General features: G+C 45.9%; 2 protein-coding genes across 5 annotated transcripts in view; one reads left to right on the top strand and one right to left on the bottom strand.

Moving 5' to 3' along the window:
- The window catches only part of UBAP1 (ubiquitin associated protein 1), a 37,568-nt gene extending 31,443 nt beyond the window's left edge, over nucleotides 1-6,125 (top strand). Inside the window, exons 5-7 of one of the 2 annotated variants that reach the window (XM_053408986.1) lie at nucleotides 2,430-2,630; nucleotides 3,374-3,475; nucleotides 4,938-6,125. In XM_053408986.1, coding sequence (XP_053264961.1) covers nucleotides 2,430-2,630; nucleotides 3,374-3,475; nucleotides 4,938-5,078 — 444 coding nt within the window. In that variant the 3' untranslated portion in view covers nucleotides 5,079-6,125. The remainder of the gene's footprint in view (nucleotides 1-2,429; nucleotides 2,631-3,373; nucleotides 3,476-4,937) is intronic. The other variant, XM_053408987.1, reaches the window with a different exon arrangement.
- A 3,316-nt stretch (nucleotides 6,126-9,441) lies between these two features.
- The window catches only part of KIF24 (kinesin family member 24), a 37,568-nt gene continuing 32,462 nt past the window's right edge, over nucleotides 9,442-14,547 (bottom strand). For all 3 annotated transcript variants that reach the window (XM_053408958.1, XM_053408959.1, XM_053408960.1), the window contains 3 exons: nucleotides 10,463-12,769; nucleotides 9,843-9,936; nucleotides 9,442-9,587 (listed from right to left, as the gene is read on the bottom strand). In XM_053408958.1, coding sequence (XP_053264933.1) covers nucleotides 9,447-9,587; nucleotides 9,843-9,936; nucleotides 10,463-12,769 — 2,542 coding nt within the window. In that variant the 3' untranslated portion in view covers nucleotides 9,442-9,446. The remainder of the gene's footprint in view (nucleotides 9,588-9,842; nucleotides 9,937-10,462; nucleotides 12,770-14,547) is intronic.

The following is a 14,547-nucleotide window of genomic DNA, read 5'->3' as shown; positions in this document are numbered from 1 at the left end:
CCCAGCAAGCTGAAATGTTTCAGTGACTTGAGTATATTTCCCAGTAGAGATTATCCTGATTCTTGGCCCGTGTGGATTAAGCATAATCCTATTGCGCATCCTGGAAGTTATTTTTACAAGGCTTCTTCCTATGACAAGGAAATGTGAGTTCTGGCCATGCAGGTATGAGAGTTCATTCGTAACTTTCCCTGCAGCAGAGTCTCTTGTTGGTTCTTGCCTTAGTTGTTACTTCTCCTCTGGGTTTTCTTGTTTTAGGAAATCCCTTTAAAGGGAATCCTCCTTTTTGCAGGACCTGCTTTTTCTCCAGCTGCTTATCTCCAACGTGTAATTGATTCTGCCTGTCTTACTGATCTTGCTGGCATGGCAAAAGCTGGCAGTATGCCTAGCTATACAGGGGCTTTGTCTAGTTTACACTGAACTGTGTTTCCCTTTAGGGAAATCTTGAAACAAGACAGTCAGGTTGGGAGAGTACTTGGTTTCCATAAATGTGTTCCCAGGTTAGTTCTTCTAGCTACGCTTACTACTTTTTTATGGGTTTCCTGGCAGGTAAATGGTAAATAGGCCAGCTCATTGGGTTTTTTGTTTTACATTGGCAGACTAAAGAGGGGTCCCTCTCCTCCCAAATGCTGTCATTCAAGGATGAATTGATTTCAAGAAAGCTGACTTTAATAGCTAAGGATTAAAAAGAGCAATGCAATTTATTGCTGGGTTCCCATTTTGAAAGCTATATATTCCAACCAGTTGCTCTGCAACTAGAACATACTTGGAAATAGGGCTGGGCGATATATCAATATATCGTCCAAAACCGGTTTGAAGTTCACATTGTGATAACCGTTTCATAATATTTCACCTGGCAATATATCGTGAATTGCAATGTGTGTGAGGGCTGTTATCATCAGCTAAACATTGCACTCTACCACAATGTCTGAAATAAGGGTGGAACTATGCAGAGGCGAACAAGACAATGTCCTGGTAATTGCTACTACTTAGGGGTCTAAAACAGATAAATGATGATATTATCAATCACTGCCACTGCAACTGCCGCCGCCTCCCGCCGCTGCCAAGAGGCCTTGCAGGCTGTCTCTCTTACTGCTGACACGTCCCATGGCAAGGCCTGCGAGGTCACCGCTGTTTCTGCCACCACCGCTTCTGCTGCCAAGCTGGCCTGCTGGCAGACCCAGATTACTTGTATTCACTATGACTCGTTGCTGTACTTTGGATTGTCCTGAATATCACAATTTGGTATCCAAGCCCAAAACCATGAGTCCTGTTTGGATGCATTTTACTTGCCTGCTGATGAAGCTGTGTAGCGATTGATACCATCATTTATCCATTTTAGATCCCTAAGTAGTAGCAGTTGCCAGGACATTATCCTGTTCGCCTCTGCGTAGTTCCTTCCTTATTCCAGATATCATGATATAGCGATATATCACAATATTCAACTGGTGATATATTGCGATACTGAAAACCAATATTGCACAGCCCTACTTGGAATTAGATTGTGTCTTAAAGTTAACACAAAGCAGCCTTGTATGCAAGTACTTGCCTGCTAGAGGAATTCCATAGCAGCAAGCGAAGCCAACTCGCTTCGCTTCTGTGCTTGACATGGAAAAAAATGAGCTTCCCTTCTCTGGCCTCCATGGAAATGCAACAGGCTTCTGTAGGGAACGTGGTAGGTGGCTTTATCCTTTATAACAGCATTTATCATTCTGTTTTAGTCACCAACAGGGACTTGCTTGCCATGCATTTGTCATTCTGATTTGGCGAGGGTATGAAATCAAATGTTGCCGGGAGGGGCTGTCTTTCTTGGGCTCACCCCTTTCTGAGGTAATGTGTCTTGCTGTGACTTCCTGTCCAGTTATTAGCCAGGCCAAGATTCGCTTTAGACATGGAGGAACTTCTGGGGCTTTCATGTGGTTCTCGGAGGAGCTGTTCATGGAGCCCAAAAGTACTTACCTGTAACTCTCCACCTCTTGTTCTTGAGCTCTTGGCTATTATTTTACCCACAGAGGAGGAGAGGCTTAACCACAGATCAGTCACATTCTATTACAGTCATACCTTGGGTTACAGATGCTTCAGGTTGTGTGTTTTCGGATTGCGCACTGTGCCGAACCTGGAAGTACTGGAACAGGTTACTTCTGGGTTTTGGCGCATGCACAGAAGCACTAAATCACGCTTTGCGCATGTGCAGAAGCACCAAATTGCAACCTGCGTGTGCGCAGATGTGGCATTGCGGGTTGCGAACACTGCGGGTTGCCTCCCGCACGTGCCTCCCACACGGATCACATTCGCAACCCGAGCATCAACTGTATTGTCCAATGGCTCTTAAGGGTTTATAGGAAGACTTCTGCACTGACTTACATTGAGACTGCAGCATCCCAGTTTCTCTCTCTTCCTGAAAGAGGTTTGTTTCCCTCTTGTTCAACTAGGTAACTCACCAAAGTTTCCTGACGTCTCAAGTGCCCAATACCACCAGCTGTGCAAAACGGCCCGGTGGCTCCACGTATATCAACGTGCTGCAGGCCCTTTCCTCTAGTGAGCGGCAGTGTGTTGAAACTGTTGTCAACATGGGCTATTCCTACGAGGATGTCCTGAAAGCAATGAAGAAGAAGGGCCAGAACATAGAACAGGTAAGAGGAGCCTTTTCCCTGCTTAAGCAAGCCAGGAAAAGGAAGTGAGACTGGATGAAAGCCAACTTTTGCCTTAGTTTGGGTTTTGAATGGTAGATGCTGTACAATGTCTGAAAGGATGTGGGTTGTAGATCCTTGCATCCTACACATCTTGGTAATACTGGGCCCAAGAACTTATGGTGCTCCAGCAGGGGAAGGGGGTACTTGGGGCAACAACTAGCCACAAAATATTTTCAGACCTTAAGACTATGGCCATACTAGTTTGCTTTCATGATGTCTGTGATAAGTGTTCTTTGTAGCCAATTGGACTTAAAACAATCTCTGAATTGTGGAGACTGGGAGGGGGCATTATAACTCAGTGGTAAAGTTCATGTTTTGCTTGTAGAAGGTCCCAGGTTTAGCATTTCAAGCCAAAGGAACGTGGGTGCCAGAGATTGGTAAAAAAACTGTTGTCTAAATCCTTGGGGAGCTGCTGTCAGCCAGAGTAGATTCTCCTGGGCTAGATGGAGCAGTGGTCTGACCTGGTATAGCTTCATCTCTTTGTACTCAAAAAATACCGATTTTGCATGGCCCAAGCAGGTTTGTTTGTGCAGCTTCTCCCTCCTCTTTAGCTTTTCATGTGGATAACCTGTCACTAAGAACCAGTGACAGAAACAGAAATAATTGTTAGAAAAGGGTTGTTAGTGGGATCATGCTTGCAGAGCGACTGCTTCAGTTCCTTCCTGTCCTGTTCCTCCTTGTAGGTCCTTGACTACCTGTTTGTCCATGGGCAGCTCTGCGAGAAGGGCTTTGATCCACTCCTTGTAGAAGCTGCTCTTGAAATGTATCAGTGTTCAGAGGAGAAGGTGAGTTTTCAGTTGCTGGATGCGCAGTGGTGCTGTAGAACCACTCCCGTGATTCAGCTTAATCATGTGTGCTTGGCTTGCTAATCTTACTGGTGCTGCTCTTTAACTGTAGTGACTGTCAGATCCTCTGGCTTGTATTCTGAATATCAGGAGCAGTTGTCTTGCACTTGTGACTCTTTTGTTGTAATCATCCTTCGGCTCCCCGCCAACTTCATCTCAGGCTCAGGGTGGAGCTAGGGTCTGGTGCTCTGCATGACAACATCTGAGGAAAGGAGCACCACAGTAGAAATCTTGTTCCCCATTTCAGAAACAGGTGTACCTTGTGCTCTAGCTGGAACTGATAATAACCACTTTTCACCACCTGGGTCTTAAGTGTGACAGTTCTGGATCCAGGAGTACCTCCTTCGTTCTGCCTGGACACTGAGGTCCAGCGCTGAGGGCCTTCTGGCAGTTCCCTCGCTGCGAGAAGCCAAGTTAGAGGGAACCAGGCAGAGGGCCTTCTCGGTAGTGGCACCCGCCCTGTGGAACGCCCTCCCACCAGATGTCAAAGAGAATAATAACTACCAAACTTTTTGAAGACACCTGAAGGGAAGCGTTTAATGTTTAATAGGTTATTGCATTTTAGTGTTCTTTTGGAAGCCGCCCAGAGTGGCTGGGGAAACACAGCCTGATGGGCAGGGTATGAATGAATGAATGAATAAATAAATAAAATCTCAGACCATAGTTCTGTTCCATATGAGGGAGTAAGACTCCCTCAACAGGCATCACACCCCAATTCTTGGCTATGAGAACTACCCACCAGGAGTTCTTCGGTCTTGTTAGGATGCAGCTTCAGTTTGTCCCCCTCATCCAACCCACTGCTACCTCCAATCACTGGGTCATCTCCAATAGTGGTTTCATTTGGTTCAGATGGTATTCACTGGCTTCATATAAATTTATCTTAGGTGTGAAATGCCCAGTTAAGAACTGTCTAACCTAAGAGATCCGTCTGGCTCTTATTTAATGTAATTGTATTCTTAAGTGTCTTTTAATTGCTTGGATGCAAACTCTTAAATGTCATAACAAAAAATTTTTTTCCTTCCAGTAGCACCTTAAAGACCAACTAAGTTAGTTCTTGGTATGAGCTTTTTGTGTGCATGCACACTTCTTCAGATACAACGTGTGCATGCACACGAAAGCTCATACCAAGAACTAACTTAGTTGGTCTTTAAGGTGCTACTGGAAGGAAAAAAATTTTTTGTTTTGACTATGGCAGACCAACACGGCTACCTTTCTGTATCTTAAATGTCATGTCTTGGAAGTTCTTGCATGGTGCTCTGTGCTTTTCCGTGGCTACTCCTTAAAGATGGAAGACTGACCCAGAGACGCTCAGTAGGATATAAGTAATCTTCTTTCCAGATGGGGGTCTCTTCCTAGCATGCTCTTAAAGGTGTCCTCTTCCTTTTTCCTCCCTTTTTCGTAGACAACAGAACTTCTCCAGCTAATGAGTAAATTTAAAGAAATGGGATTTGAATTGAAAGACATTAAAGAGGTTTTATTATTACACAACAATGACCAGAACAATGCACTGGAAGATCTAATGACCCGAGCAGGAGCCAGTTGAAGAATGCGGGAAGGAGCACAGACATTGCCCTGCTCACCAAACCCTTTGCCGCCACCATCATGTGGCTCTCCCTGCAGGCATTGGAAGGAGGACAACACCGCAAGGATCCTGCCTTTCCCAGATGCTGAGAGAGCTGGGGGAGCAGCTCTGTGGGCACGCATCACTCCAGGGTGCTATTCCCAGCGGAGAGACCCCAGCCCACGTTCTTCGATTAAAGTTTAAGTGTCCTTTCCTAAGTTTCCTTTTTTTGGCTCGGCCACGGAGAATCTTGACTGGAGTTGTACATAGTCAGACCAGGCTAGTTGTATTTCTCCCCATCCCACTCCCACGTCTTGCACTGGACTCAGCCTGGCTCTGAAACGAACCATGCTTTGGCTCCTTGAAGCTGCTTTCATTTGTGCGTCTGCTTCTACTGAAAACATTTGACCCTTGGTCGAGATTAACACAAGTCCACCTTTAGTGCAATGGAATTTTGGTTTTATTTGGTGGAGGGGGGGAGGCTTTGGTTGAAGGTTAGCGTGTAATTTAAGTGTGACACTGGTTCTGAAACTGCCTCTATGCATACAGAGAAGCTGCACTGCTTCCTTTTCTGGTGTTTTGGCCCTGGCCGCCCACACGCTCCAGCCAGTGTGCTTGAACAGATAAGTTCTCAGAACAGGTAAGCTGTGAAACCCCACCTGGACCCCTTGCCCACTGGCTGGTTTCTGAAGTCTGAGGAAGAGGCTTGAACCTCTTGGCTCTACTGTCCTCCCCAGACTGGTAGGTTTTTTTTAATTATTATTATTTAAGCAGAGACCCATCTGGGAACTCGGCTACTCCATTAGTTTAAAATAAATACACAGTGTGAAATTGGAGGTCTGTCTTTCAAGCACTTTCTTTTTAATATTCACTGCATTGGTTCCTTTTTTCCCCACACTGCTATAGTAATCATTAATCTATTAACATCTAGTAATAGAAATCAGACTTTTGGTTTTGATAGTACAATAGTGTATTATGTTGTACATGGTTAAAAGATCTAAATACATAAAAAAATATAAGCAGTCTTGATATTTGGAGTAATTTGCTAAGTATTTTGGTTCTGCAGAAAGAGATACTAATAAAACCTTAAAATGTGGCTGGTGGTCTCCTGCTCTAGAGGTTTAGCGGTAGGGAAAAGAAACGGAATGAATCTGGAATGGTTATAAATCTCCAATAACTCTAGAACATCTTGTGTCTGAGTTTCAGGTTTGGAAAAACATTTTCAACTCTCCAATGAACATTCCTGCAGGAATCTCTCTCCACCCCCCCCCCCCGCAGGTCACTACATAGACTTCAGCAAGTACAGTATGAAAACACTTTCAGCAACCTGGATCTTGGGGCCTGTCCCACACAACTGGGGCGACACCCCACTACCAAACTTTTTCAATACCTGATTTGAGTTCAGTTAGGAGCCACTGATCTCGCTAGAAGCTGCTATTTCCACTACCATAAGGGATAATGGAAACAATAGTAGAATTTATCTGTGGAGCTCATAATTCAAAATGGGGACATGCTGTGTTGTCAGTGACCCAAGCAGCAGTGACTCTGTGATTAGAATGTTGGAATTGGTTTTAGATGTATCAAGTCACTTTGAACAGAAAAGGAACTGTGTCTCATGCATAAACTACCACCCCCAGGTACAGAAGGTGAGATCTGATAGTTTGTCTGAATTTTGACTGTAAACAAGCACTCAATGGATGAATCTGGAGCAAAGCCCTATGGCTGACCATGTTTTTACACCTGAGTTATAATGTAAGCCCTTAACCTATCACTTTCCTAATGACAGCAGCTTGGCTCTGGCTTTTCAAGGGAAGGATCAAATAGCTTTGACAAGAGACACTTCATTACTAAATGAGACACTGAAAGGAAGAATGCTGCAACAGAATCTGAGGTGCAGGTTTTGGCGGCAGAACCAAAGTACGTTGCTGCTGATCAAGTGCTCTGTCTGCATCTGTAAACTGTGTGGATCCTGCAGCCACCAACTGCTGCAATGGTCAGAGCACAGGGAAATGTGATTTGCTGCACTGTGTGTACTGGCAGAAAAGCCTTTCTTCCATTTCCTCCCTTGAGGGAGACCTCTGCTGCTGGACAATTTACTTGAGCTGTGATCAGGATGTTGTCAGCCTCTCATATCTGCAGCCAAAAGCAGCTACTGATCCTGTTGCACATCAGTTTCTCAGCAGCTGCTGCTATTTAGCACTTCTGCCATGCTGTGAATTACCTTTGCATTCAAACCAAATTACATTTTATCAGAATACTGAATTTGACACAATTTAGACCTCTGTGCAAGTTTTGCTCAATTATCTTTTTACTTCAATTAAAAATTCAGTATAAAAGCAACATGCATAATACTCATTCTAAGTGAATTCACTTTAACCTACTGACTCTTAAAACAAAGAACTCTTAGAAACATGTCCATGTATTGTAGTACACAGCTCTCGTGTAATGCCCCTCAGCTAGATCCTCGACCATTTTACTAATTGGTTAAGTTGTACCTGAAAAGCAGGAACTGTGTCCCTGCTGGATTTATACCTGCCAAGGAACGTACCTGCACGAGGACTTAATGTGCACATGATTTCCTTTAGCAGTGGGAAAGGTTAGTCAAAGAGCTGCTTTTGCTGCTCTGAATGTGACTTGGTTAGTTGGTGCTTGGTATGTGGGAAAGGGAATGACCAATGTTGCTGTTAAGGACAGTGCTGTGACCCCTGTTGTGTTGAAGTCACAAAGGTCAAGCCAGAAAGGGGTGAGATTAGGTTGTGGCATCTATTGGCATGTGAATGCTGATGCTACTCTTGTGAAATAAGGGTACGCATGTAGTCTGGAGGCACCACGCAAGTGGAAAATACTGCTGCCTGACTGCTAAGCTTCCAACTTAGATGAACCTTGGGGTAGAACAACCCTGTTAATAGATACAAAGCCCATCTTTCATAAGCGATGGGCTTGACAGAGTAAATCTCAACTCCTGACTATGCTGTCTCCCTGACGCATGGAAAGAAACAAATTAAGAGCAGTTATAGTGATGTGCAACACTGTGTTCTCCAAGGCAGGCAAGGTTTTAAAGGATACTGGCTTTTGCTGCCCTATGCTCTTGTTGGGGGTTTCAAAACTTCCAGTTATCACTTTCTGTGAATCCTTTTAAATTTTGTTTCTCTCCACCATCTTGGAAAAGCCTCATTCACAAGATGGACTAGTATGCTGCAAAGCTATTGTCCATAATGCCTGCATCCTCTTTGGGGCTGCTGCCATAAAGCAAGTATTCACTTATTTTTGTAGAATTTGGATTGAGTTCTGTTCGTTCAGACTAGTGTTGATGGCTTGATAAAAGTGGCTTGGTTCTGTCAAAAGTTCCTGCTTAGAAATCCTGTCTAGTGAGACAAGAGAGCACCAATTTCACAGAGCTGTTAGGCACATTATGTTTACGACAGTCATGTAAAGCCTTCAGGCACCATGTCACCCTGTCTTCCCACTTGCAGTCTGACGGCTTGCTTCTTCTAACCCATCTTCACGAAGCTCTTGAAGGTCATGTGTGGAGCAAAGTGATGCCCACCCAGGCTTGACTGAAATCAGCTGTTGTTATTTAATTTAGTGCCTGCCCTTCACCCTAAGGTCCCAGAATGGGTTACAACAATATAAAATACAACATCAAAAACAGTTTTAAAGCTTACAGTCAAAAAAAGATACAACCGTAAAAGAAAGTGAATCCTGAAAATAAGATGCAATTTTAAAAGAAAGGGCAAATCTGAAAATAAACCTTTTTAGTTAGCGTGGAAGCACCTGATGAGCAGATTGCCAAGGCACAAGTGTAGAATGCTTGGTAAATATGGCTGAGGGGAGAAGAGAGGGATAACTACAAGAATGTGAACTCTGTGTCTGATCTGTAATGCTGATAAACAGGTCCACTGGCTCTCTTGATACTTTAGACACTTCAAACTGCCAAAGCAGCCTAGCCATACGGGGCTTTGGTAGTAGCTAGTACTGCTTTCTCAAAGGCTACACTGCCTGAGAACAGGACTAGTTCTGATGGCCCATCTGGCTGGGTTTTCTATTGTTTTTTGTCAGTACGCAAAACTGCCATAAATGTGAAGTTGCCTGAGTGATGGCAGGAGAAAAGGGATCACTTTATCCCCTTCTCAAAGTCTTGCCACAGTGGTCAAGTATTTAGATGAATGGCAGAGCACACAATCTGGACTTCCGCTGAGTTTATGCTGCTAAAGTTAAGCCTCAAGTCTTCAAGCACATGCCATGTAGGAGACCCAAACTTTTGGAACTCCTAACTGTCTTGAGCTGCTGGTCACTGAAGGTCAAATGCTTCAGCGCAGTCCTCACCCATTGTCAGGGACACCCATGCTGCTATTTCATAGGGAAGTTGTCTGGAGCCGTCCCACTTGCAGGAGCAGCTAGAATAGGCTGCAGCCGGCTTCGCAATCTTTGGATGCAATTGGATTTCAGCGCCAGGATTTCATCTAGCTGCGCCACAAAGTCCTCGAAATCCTAGCAGAGGGAAAATGTAAGGAATAAGGATGGGTGTGTTAAAGATCACGAACTCTACAAGTGAAGGGTATTTCTAGAATCAGAGTTGCAAGTTGCTTGCCCTGTGTTTTTCAATGTTTGCTGAAGGGGCTCACCTTCACAACCCCAGCAGACTGCACACAGTATGCAGCTCATACATCTCCAAACAAGAGATGATCCATGGAGAAATAAGCACGGGGGGGGGGGCACTTTAAAGAATATTCAAACACAACTCACCAGCTCTGACATCTTACTGATCAAGCCCTCTTCCTGGAAACATAGGGCTGCCATTTCATCCAGCTGTTCCTGATGGATTTGGAGCACAAACTGCCTATTGGGCACAATTAAAAATAAAAACCCCGGTAACAAAATCCTCAGTGTTGCCTCGTTGCAACTGTCAACTCTCAGATTTGGCCTGCAAAAGCTAAACCAGCTCGCCAGGCCCATTCTGCAGCCATCCTGACAAACCTTTTTCTGGAAAAGGGGAAAGCTGAGGATAGACAGTATGTAGCCTTTATTTAGTGTTCAAGCATTCAGAGCACGTCACTCCCATTCTCAGTAATTCTGACAGCCACCCAGAGTCTAATTGTCCCTATACTGCAAATGACAGGTTGAGAGACCATGGTTTGCCTAATGCTGCCTGCAAGGTTTGAGGTGGGAGCTTCTCCACAGCTCACTCATATTTTCATAGTTGTTGCACTAGAAACACATGGTTGTTGCTACAGAAATGGTCATGGGTTTTGCTCTCTGTAAAGGACATAGCCCTCTGATCTACCCAGTGGCAAAGATGTTTTTCTACCAGCTGCCAACCAATGTAAATGGGGAGTGGGGTGGAGGATAGAATCCAGAAAACTCACCTTCCTAAAGCTTCCTTATACTGGAGTGAGCTTGGAGATAAATCCTGTGGGCTAGAAGAATTCAGTGTGTTCTTGGAAGACCTGGTGTTCACCTCTTTGGAGACAACCCCTGAATCCTGTTCTGCATCGTTTGAAGGTGTGTGCATAAGCATATTCTGAGAAAATTCGTTCTTAAGAAGCCCCATTTCATCACTACTGAACGTCAATTTGAATGCTTCCTGCAAATGGCCAAGTTCCAGTTTCCCAAATGCCAAGCTGGGCTGCGGTGTGATGCTCTCCCCAGCGAATTCCTTCTTCCCTGAATCATTAGAGATGGAGAGTGCCTTTGAAATGGAGGTTTTCCTCCCTGTATTGAGCTGTGTCATGGACTTGGAGCCATCCTCTTCCCCCAGGCTGAATTGCCCTGAACAGCTCAACGAGGAAATCATGGTTGCTTCGGTGTCTGCATCATACTGTGGGCTGGTCACATACTCACTGACCTGCAGGTTACTAAGGAGCAGGGTGCCCCCGCTGTCTCTGTGTGGGGAGAGGAGATCCACCAGGCCTCCATCTCTGGGCGAGTATCCACAAATACAACCATACCGTTCACTCAAGCCCAAGGGAGAAGAAACCTTTGGGCTCTGACAAGGCTGCGAAAGCCACTCAGTCTTGGCTTGCGGCGAAAGCACCAAGCCAACTTTCCCCCTCCAATTACCCGTTTCATATAGACTGGGCGCAGGGGATGCTTTTTCCCCATGAAGGTGCCTGGTGCCCTCATCCAGTCTCTTTCTGGGGCCAAAGGGTTTCTTTTCAACCATCTCCTCCTCCTGTGGAGCCTTTCCTTGCTGCTGGCGGGAAGGGTTGTCTTCTGGATTGCGTGTTGTCAAAGCGTTGAGAAGGGTTACAGCCAAAGGGGTCATCTCTCTAGCAGCAACATCCACTGAAAAATCCAGAGTCCCACAAAGGCCTGTTCCTGTTTGGAGATGCCCTTTTCCTGCGGTACCTGAAAGAGGACCACCTCTTCCTTTGAAAGAGTCTTCCATCAGGCAGCCCACAGCAGAGTTTGGGGATCCCAAGGTATGGGCCGAAGGTGGGCTTTGCATTGCCTTTTCTGGCCCAGCGAATTGTTCATCAGGGCAGCTTAGAGGTAGATCTGCGCATCCGAGCTCTTTTTGCCCCAGAAGCGATTCTTCGGTGCTTAGCCTGTCGCACACAGTGTTGTCTTGTGAGCAGTAAGGCTTCTCTGGCACGTCATTCTTTGGAGAATTGCCTGCCGAGGTGTCCTCTGTGCTCCAGTCCAGCAGACTGCTGTTGCCTTCCTCGCAGCTCATGCAGGCCTCCTCCGCCCCTGGCAAGGCTGTGCCTTTACTCTCAAGCTCGCATGGTTTGAAAAGCAGGTCTTGCCCACCCTGAACTTCCTGCCCTTCAGCGCATTCTCTCTGATGAAGGAAAAACGAACCCCCCTGGCTGCATTCCCTTCCGGCTTCTGCCTCCGGCTTCCTCCGGCTGGGACTGACGGAGAAGGAATCCTCGCTGAAGTCACTATCCTCCAGGTCCTCCAGCTGCATCGTCTCGTCACGGCACTGGGGAGGAGATGACAGAGCGTGGCAAGGGGGCTCCTGCTTCACCCGGATCTCCTGAGGCATGTACTGGGCCAAGAACTTCTCCAGGGGTTGGTAGTTCAGCTTCTGCTGCAGAATAGGAGGCTGCTGGAACTGCTGGTGGTAAAGGCGGAGGTGTTGCTCCCGGTCTTTCTGGTGGGGCGGGAGCCTTGTCCATGCTGAAGTGCACTGCTCTGCAAACATTCTCCCGCCTTCCTCCGTGCGGAAGGATGGGTGGTCCGTGTCAGCAAGGGGAAAATCAGCTCTGGAAATGAGCTGTTTCTGCACAGGTTGGGCTTTCAGGCACTTGGCTGGAGGTCTGTCTGCTTGGACGCTTTCTCTCCTGGACCCAACGAAACTGTTCCCAGGATGCAGCAGTGAGTCTTCCGTTGTCTTTTTGGCTGCTGGTCCTGCCCTCGGAACGCCTTTAACTGGGCTGGTGCGGCCGAGCCACAGGGCACCAAAATGACCTTTGCGGGCCTGTCCTTTCGGGGTGGAAGAGAAAGGAGGGTGCAGCGGGTGAAACCCCAAAGGTGAAGCCTTTGCCTTGGAAGCTGTAGCTGTTGGGGGCTGCTGCAACCCCAGCTTCACTTTCTTAGGAGAGCTCTTTTCCCCACCTTGCACGCAAAGAGAACTCTGAATGCGTTTGGGAGATACGCTGCCTGGCGTTCGCCGTCGCTGTGCAACAGGTGTACAAAATTTCATCCCTCTCTTCAACTCTTTCACCCTGGGAACGAAAAGATGGACATTAGGGAAAGAAAGGCTTTCAAGCCCAGATTTTATTATCACATAACGCCTAGAATGTCTCTAGTATTTACAAATGTTCAGGGCCCTTCTGATACATTATCTCCTTGCAGGCCTTACAGCAACCATGCAATAAAGATCACAGCCCTCTCAACACAGCCACTTGCTCAGTTCTGAACTGGAGGTTCCCCAATTTGTAGTGGAGCCCATTAGCCACAGTACCAGACGAGCTCTTTCTGTGGGCAGTTTTAAGGAATACTTATCTTGCTGCAGTTTCATCAGAACCAATGGCTCTATACTGGCAGGAGAGATTTCCACAAATCTTTCATATCAAGATACACAAAGGTGGAACCCAAATGCCCTTAGTTTCTGCCCGATTTCTTCATCCACTTATGAAACACATCATCTTCTGAGTTTCTTTCTTAGGAAGCTCTTCACAGGACAGAGAAAGAGTAGCGGGACCCAATATGGGGCAGATGGGGGGATACTTTGCCAGGGCTGGGAGTCTAGTCAGTGGAAGAGGGTCTCTTTAGTGGCAAGTCAGGGGGACAGGAAGAAATGAGACATAAGTTAGCAGTTGTATTTGAGGATATGGATGCAAGCTTTATTCCCTTCATTTGTGTCCATTTCAGGTTTTCAGATCTTGTAAGATCTGAGGCTGAGAATAAACAGCAATCTTAATCTATACTGGTCCAGGCCCTCAAAAGCACATAGGAGAGGATTCCATAGGTTTTGAGGTGAGGTCACCCCTAATTGGACTCCCACACATTGGGGCTTGCAGGGTAAATGGAGATGTTGTCTTTGGTTGGGGCATAGATGCAGAGAGGAGGTAACAAGACTGACTCGCTAGGCACTTTCCATCTTGCTCCTGTCAAAAGTTATATAAGGGAGAATTTGCATATGCTTTGAGAAAATAGGAATCTGGGTGTGTGGTGAAGTTGTTTTAAAAAATAAACGCTGCTTCCCCCTTTGTTCCCAACTCTTCACTTGCCCTGAATATTGCCTCTCTTTGGGTCCTTTTGCTTCCTTCCTTGGTTCCAGTTCCCAGCTTTTGCTACGTGTTCCAAAGCCCTCTTAATTCACCAACCAACTCTTCTCTTTAAAATTCTTCAAGATCTAAGCTGCAGCAAAGCTTTTCCTGAATTCCCCAATTCACCCTGCTGCTCCTCTACTGTCACGAGATCCTCACTGCTGACTGCACCTCATGTAACTACCAGCCCCTTGCTACAGATTGTATCACTTCATTATTTTGTGGGGTTTTTTTGTCTTTCTTTGGTGATCACTTGTAGCTGAGTAAGATGGTTTTCCATGAAAACAGTCTAAGCAGTGAGTCCGTAAGTGACTGTGGAGGCCATAGTTTCTGGGCGGAAGTTGATCACAGTGAGGGTTTGCCAAACATGCCTTCCTCTTAGCACGTTTCTCCTTTTCATCCTGAGTTCGTGCTTCTTCAAAGTCCACAACACCTTTGGTAAAGGCTGTTCTCCAGTTGGAGCACTTGCAGGCCAGTGTTTCCCAGTTATCAGTGCTTATACTACATTTTTAAAAGATTTGCCTTGAGTGCATCTTTAAACTTATTTTGTTGTCCACTGGTATTTCACTTTCCATTCTTAAGTTGGGAATAGAGTAGTTGCTTTGGAAGACAATAATCAGGCATCTGAACAACATGACCAGCCCAACGAAGTTGACGTTGAAGAATCTCTGCTTTGACACTGGTGATCTTTGCTTCTTCCAGTACACTGACATTTGTTCGCCTGTCTTTCC

The sequence above is a fragment of the Podarcis raffonei genome, chromosome 11 (genome assembly GCF_027172205.1).
Source record: "Podarcis raffonei isolate rPodRaf1 chromosome 11, rPodRaf1.pri, whole genome shotgun sequence".
NCBI lineage: Eukaryota > Metazoa > Chordata > Lepidosauria > Squamata > Lacertidae > Podarcis > Podarcis raffonei.
The sequence above is the reverse complement of the archived record's forward strand: the minus strand, read 5'-3'. Positions and strand labels throughout refer to the sequence as shown.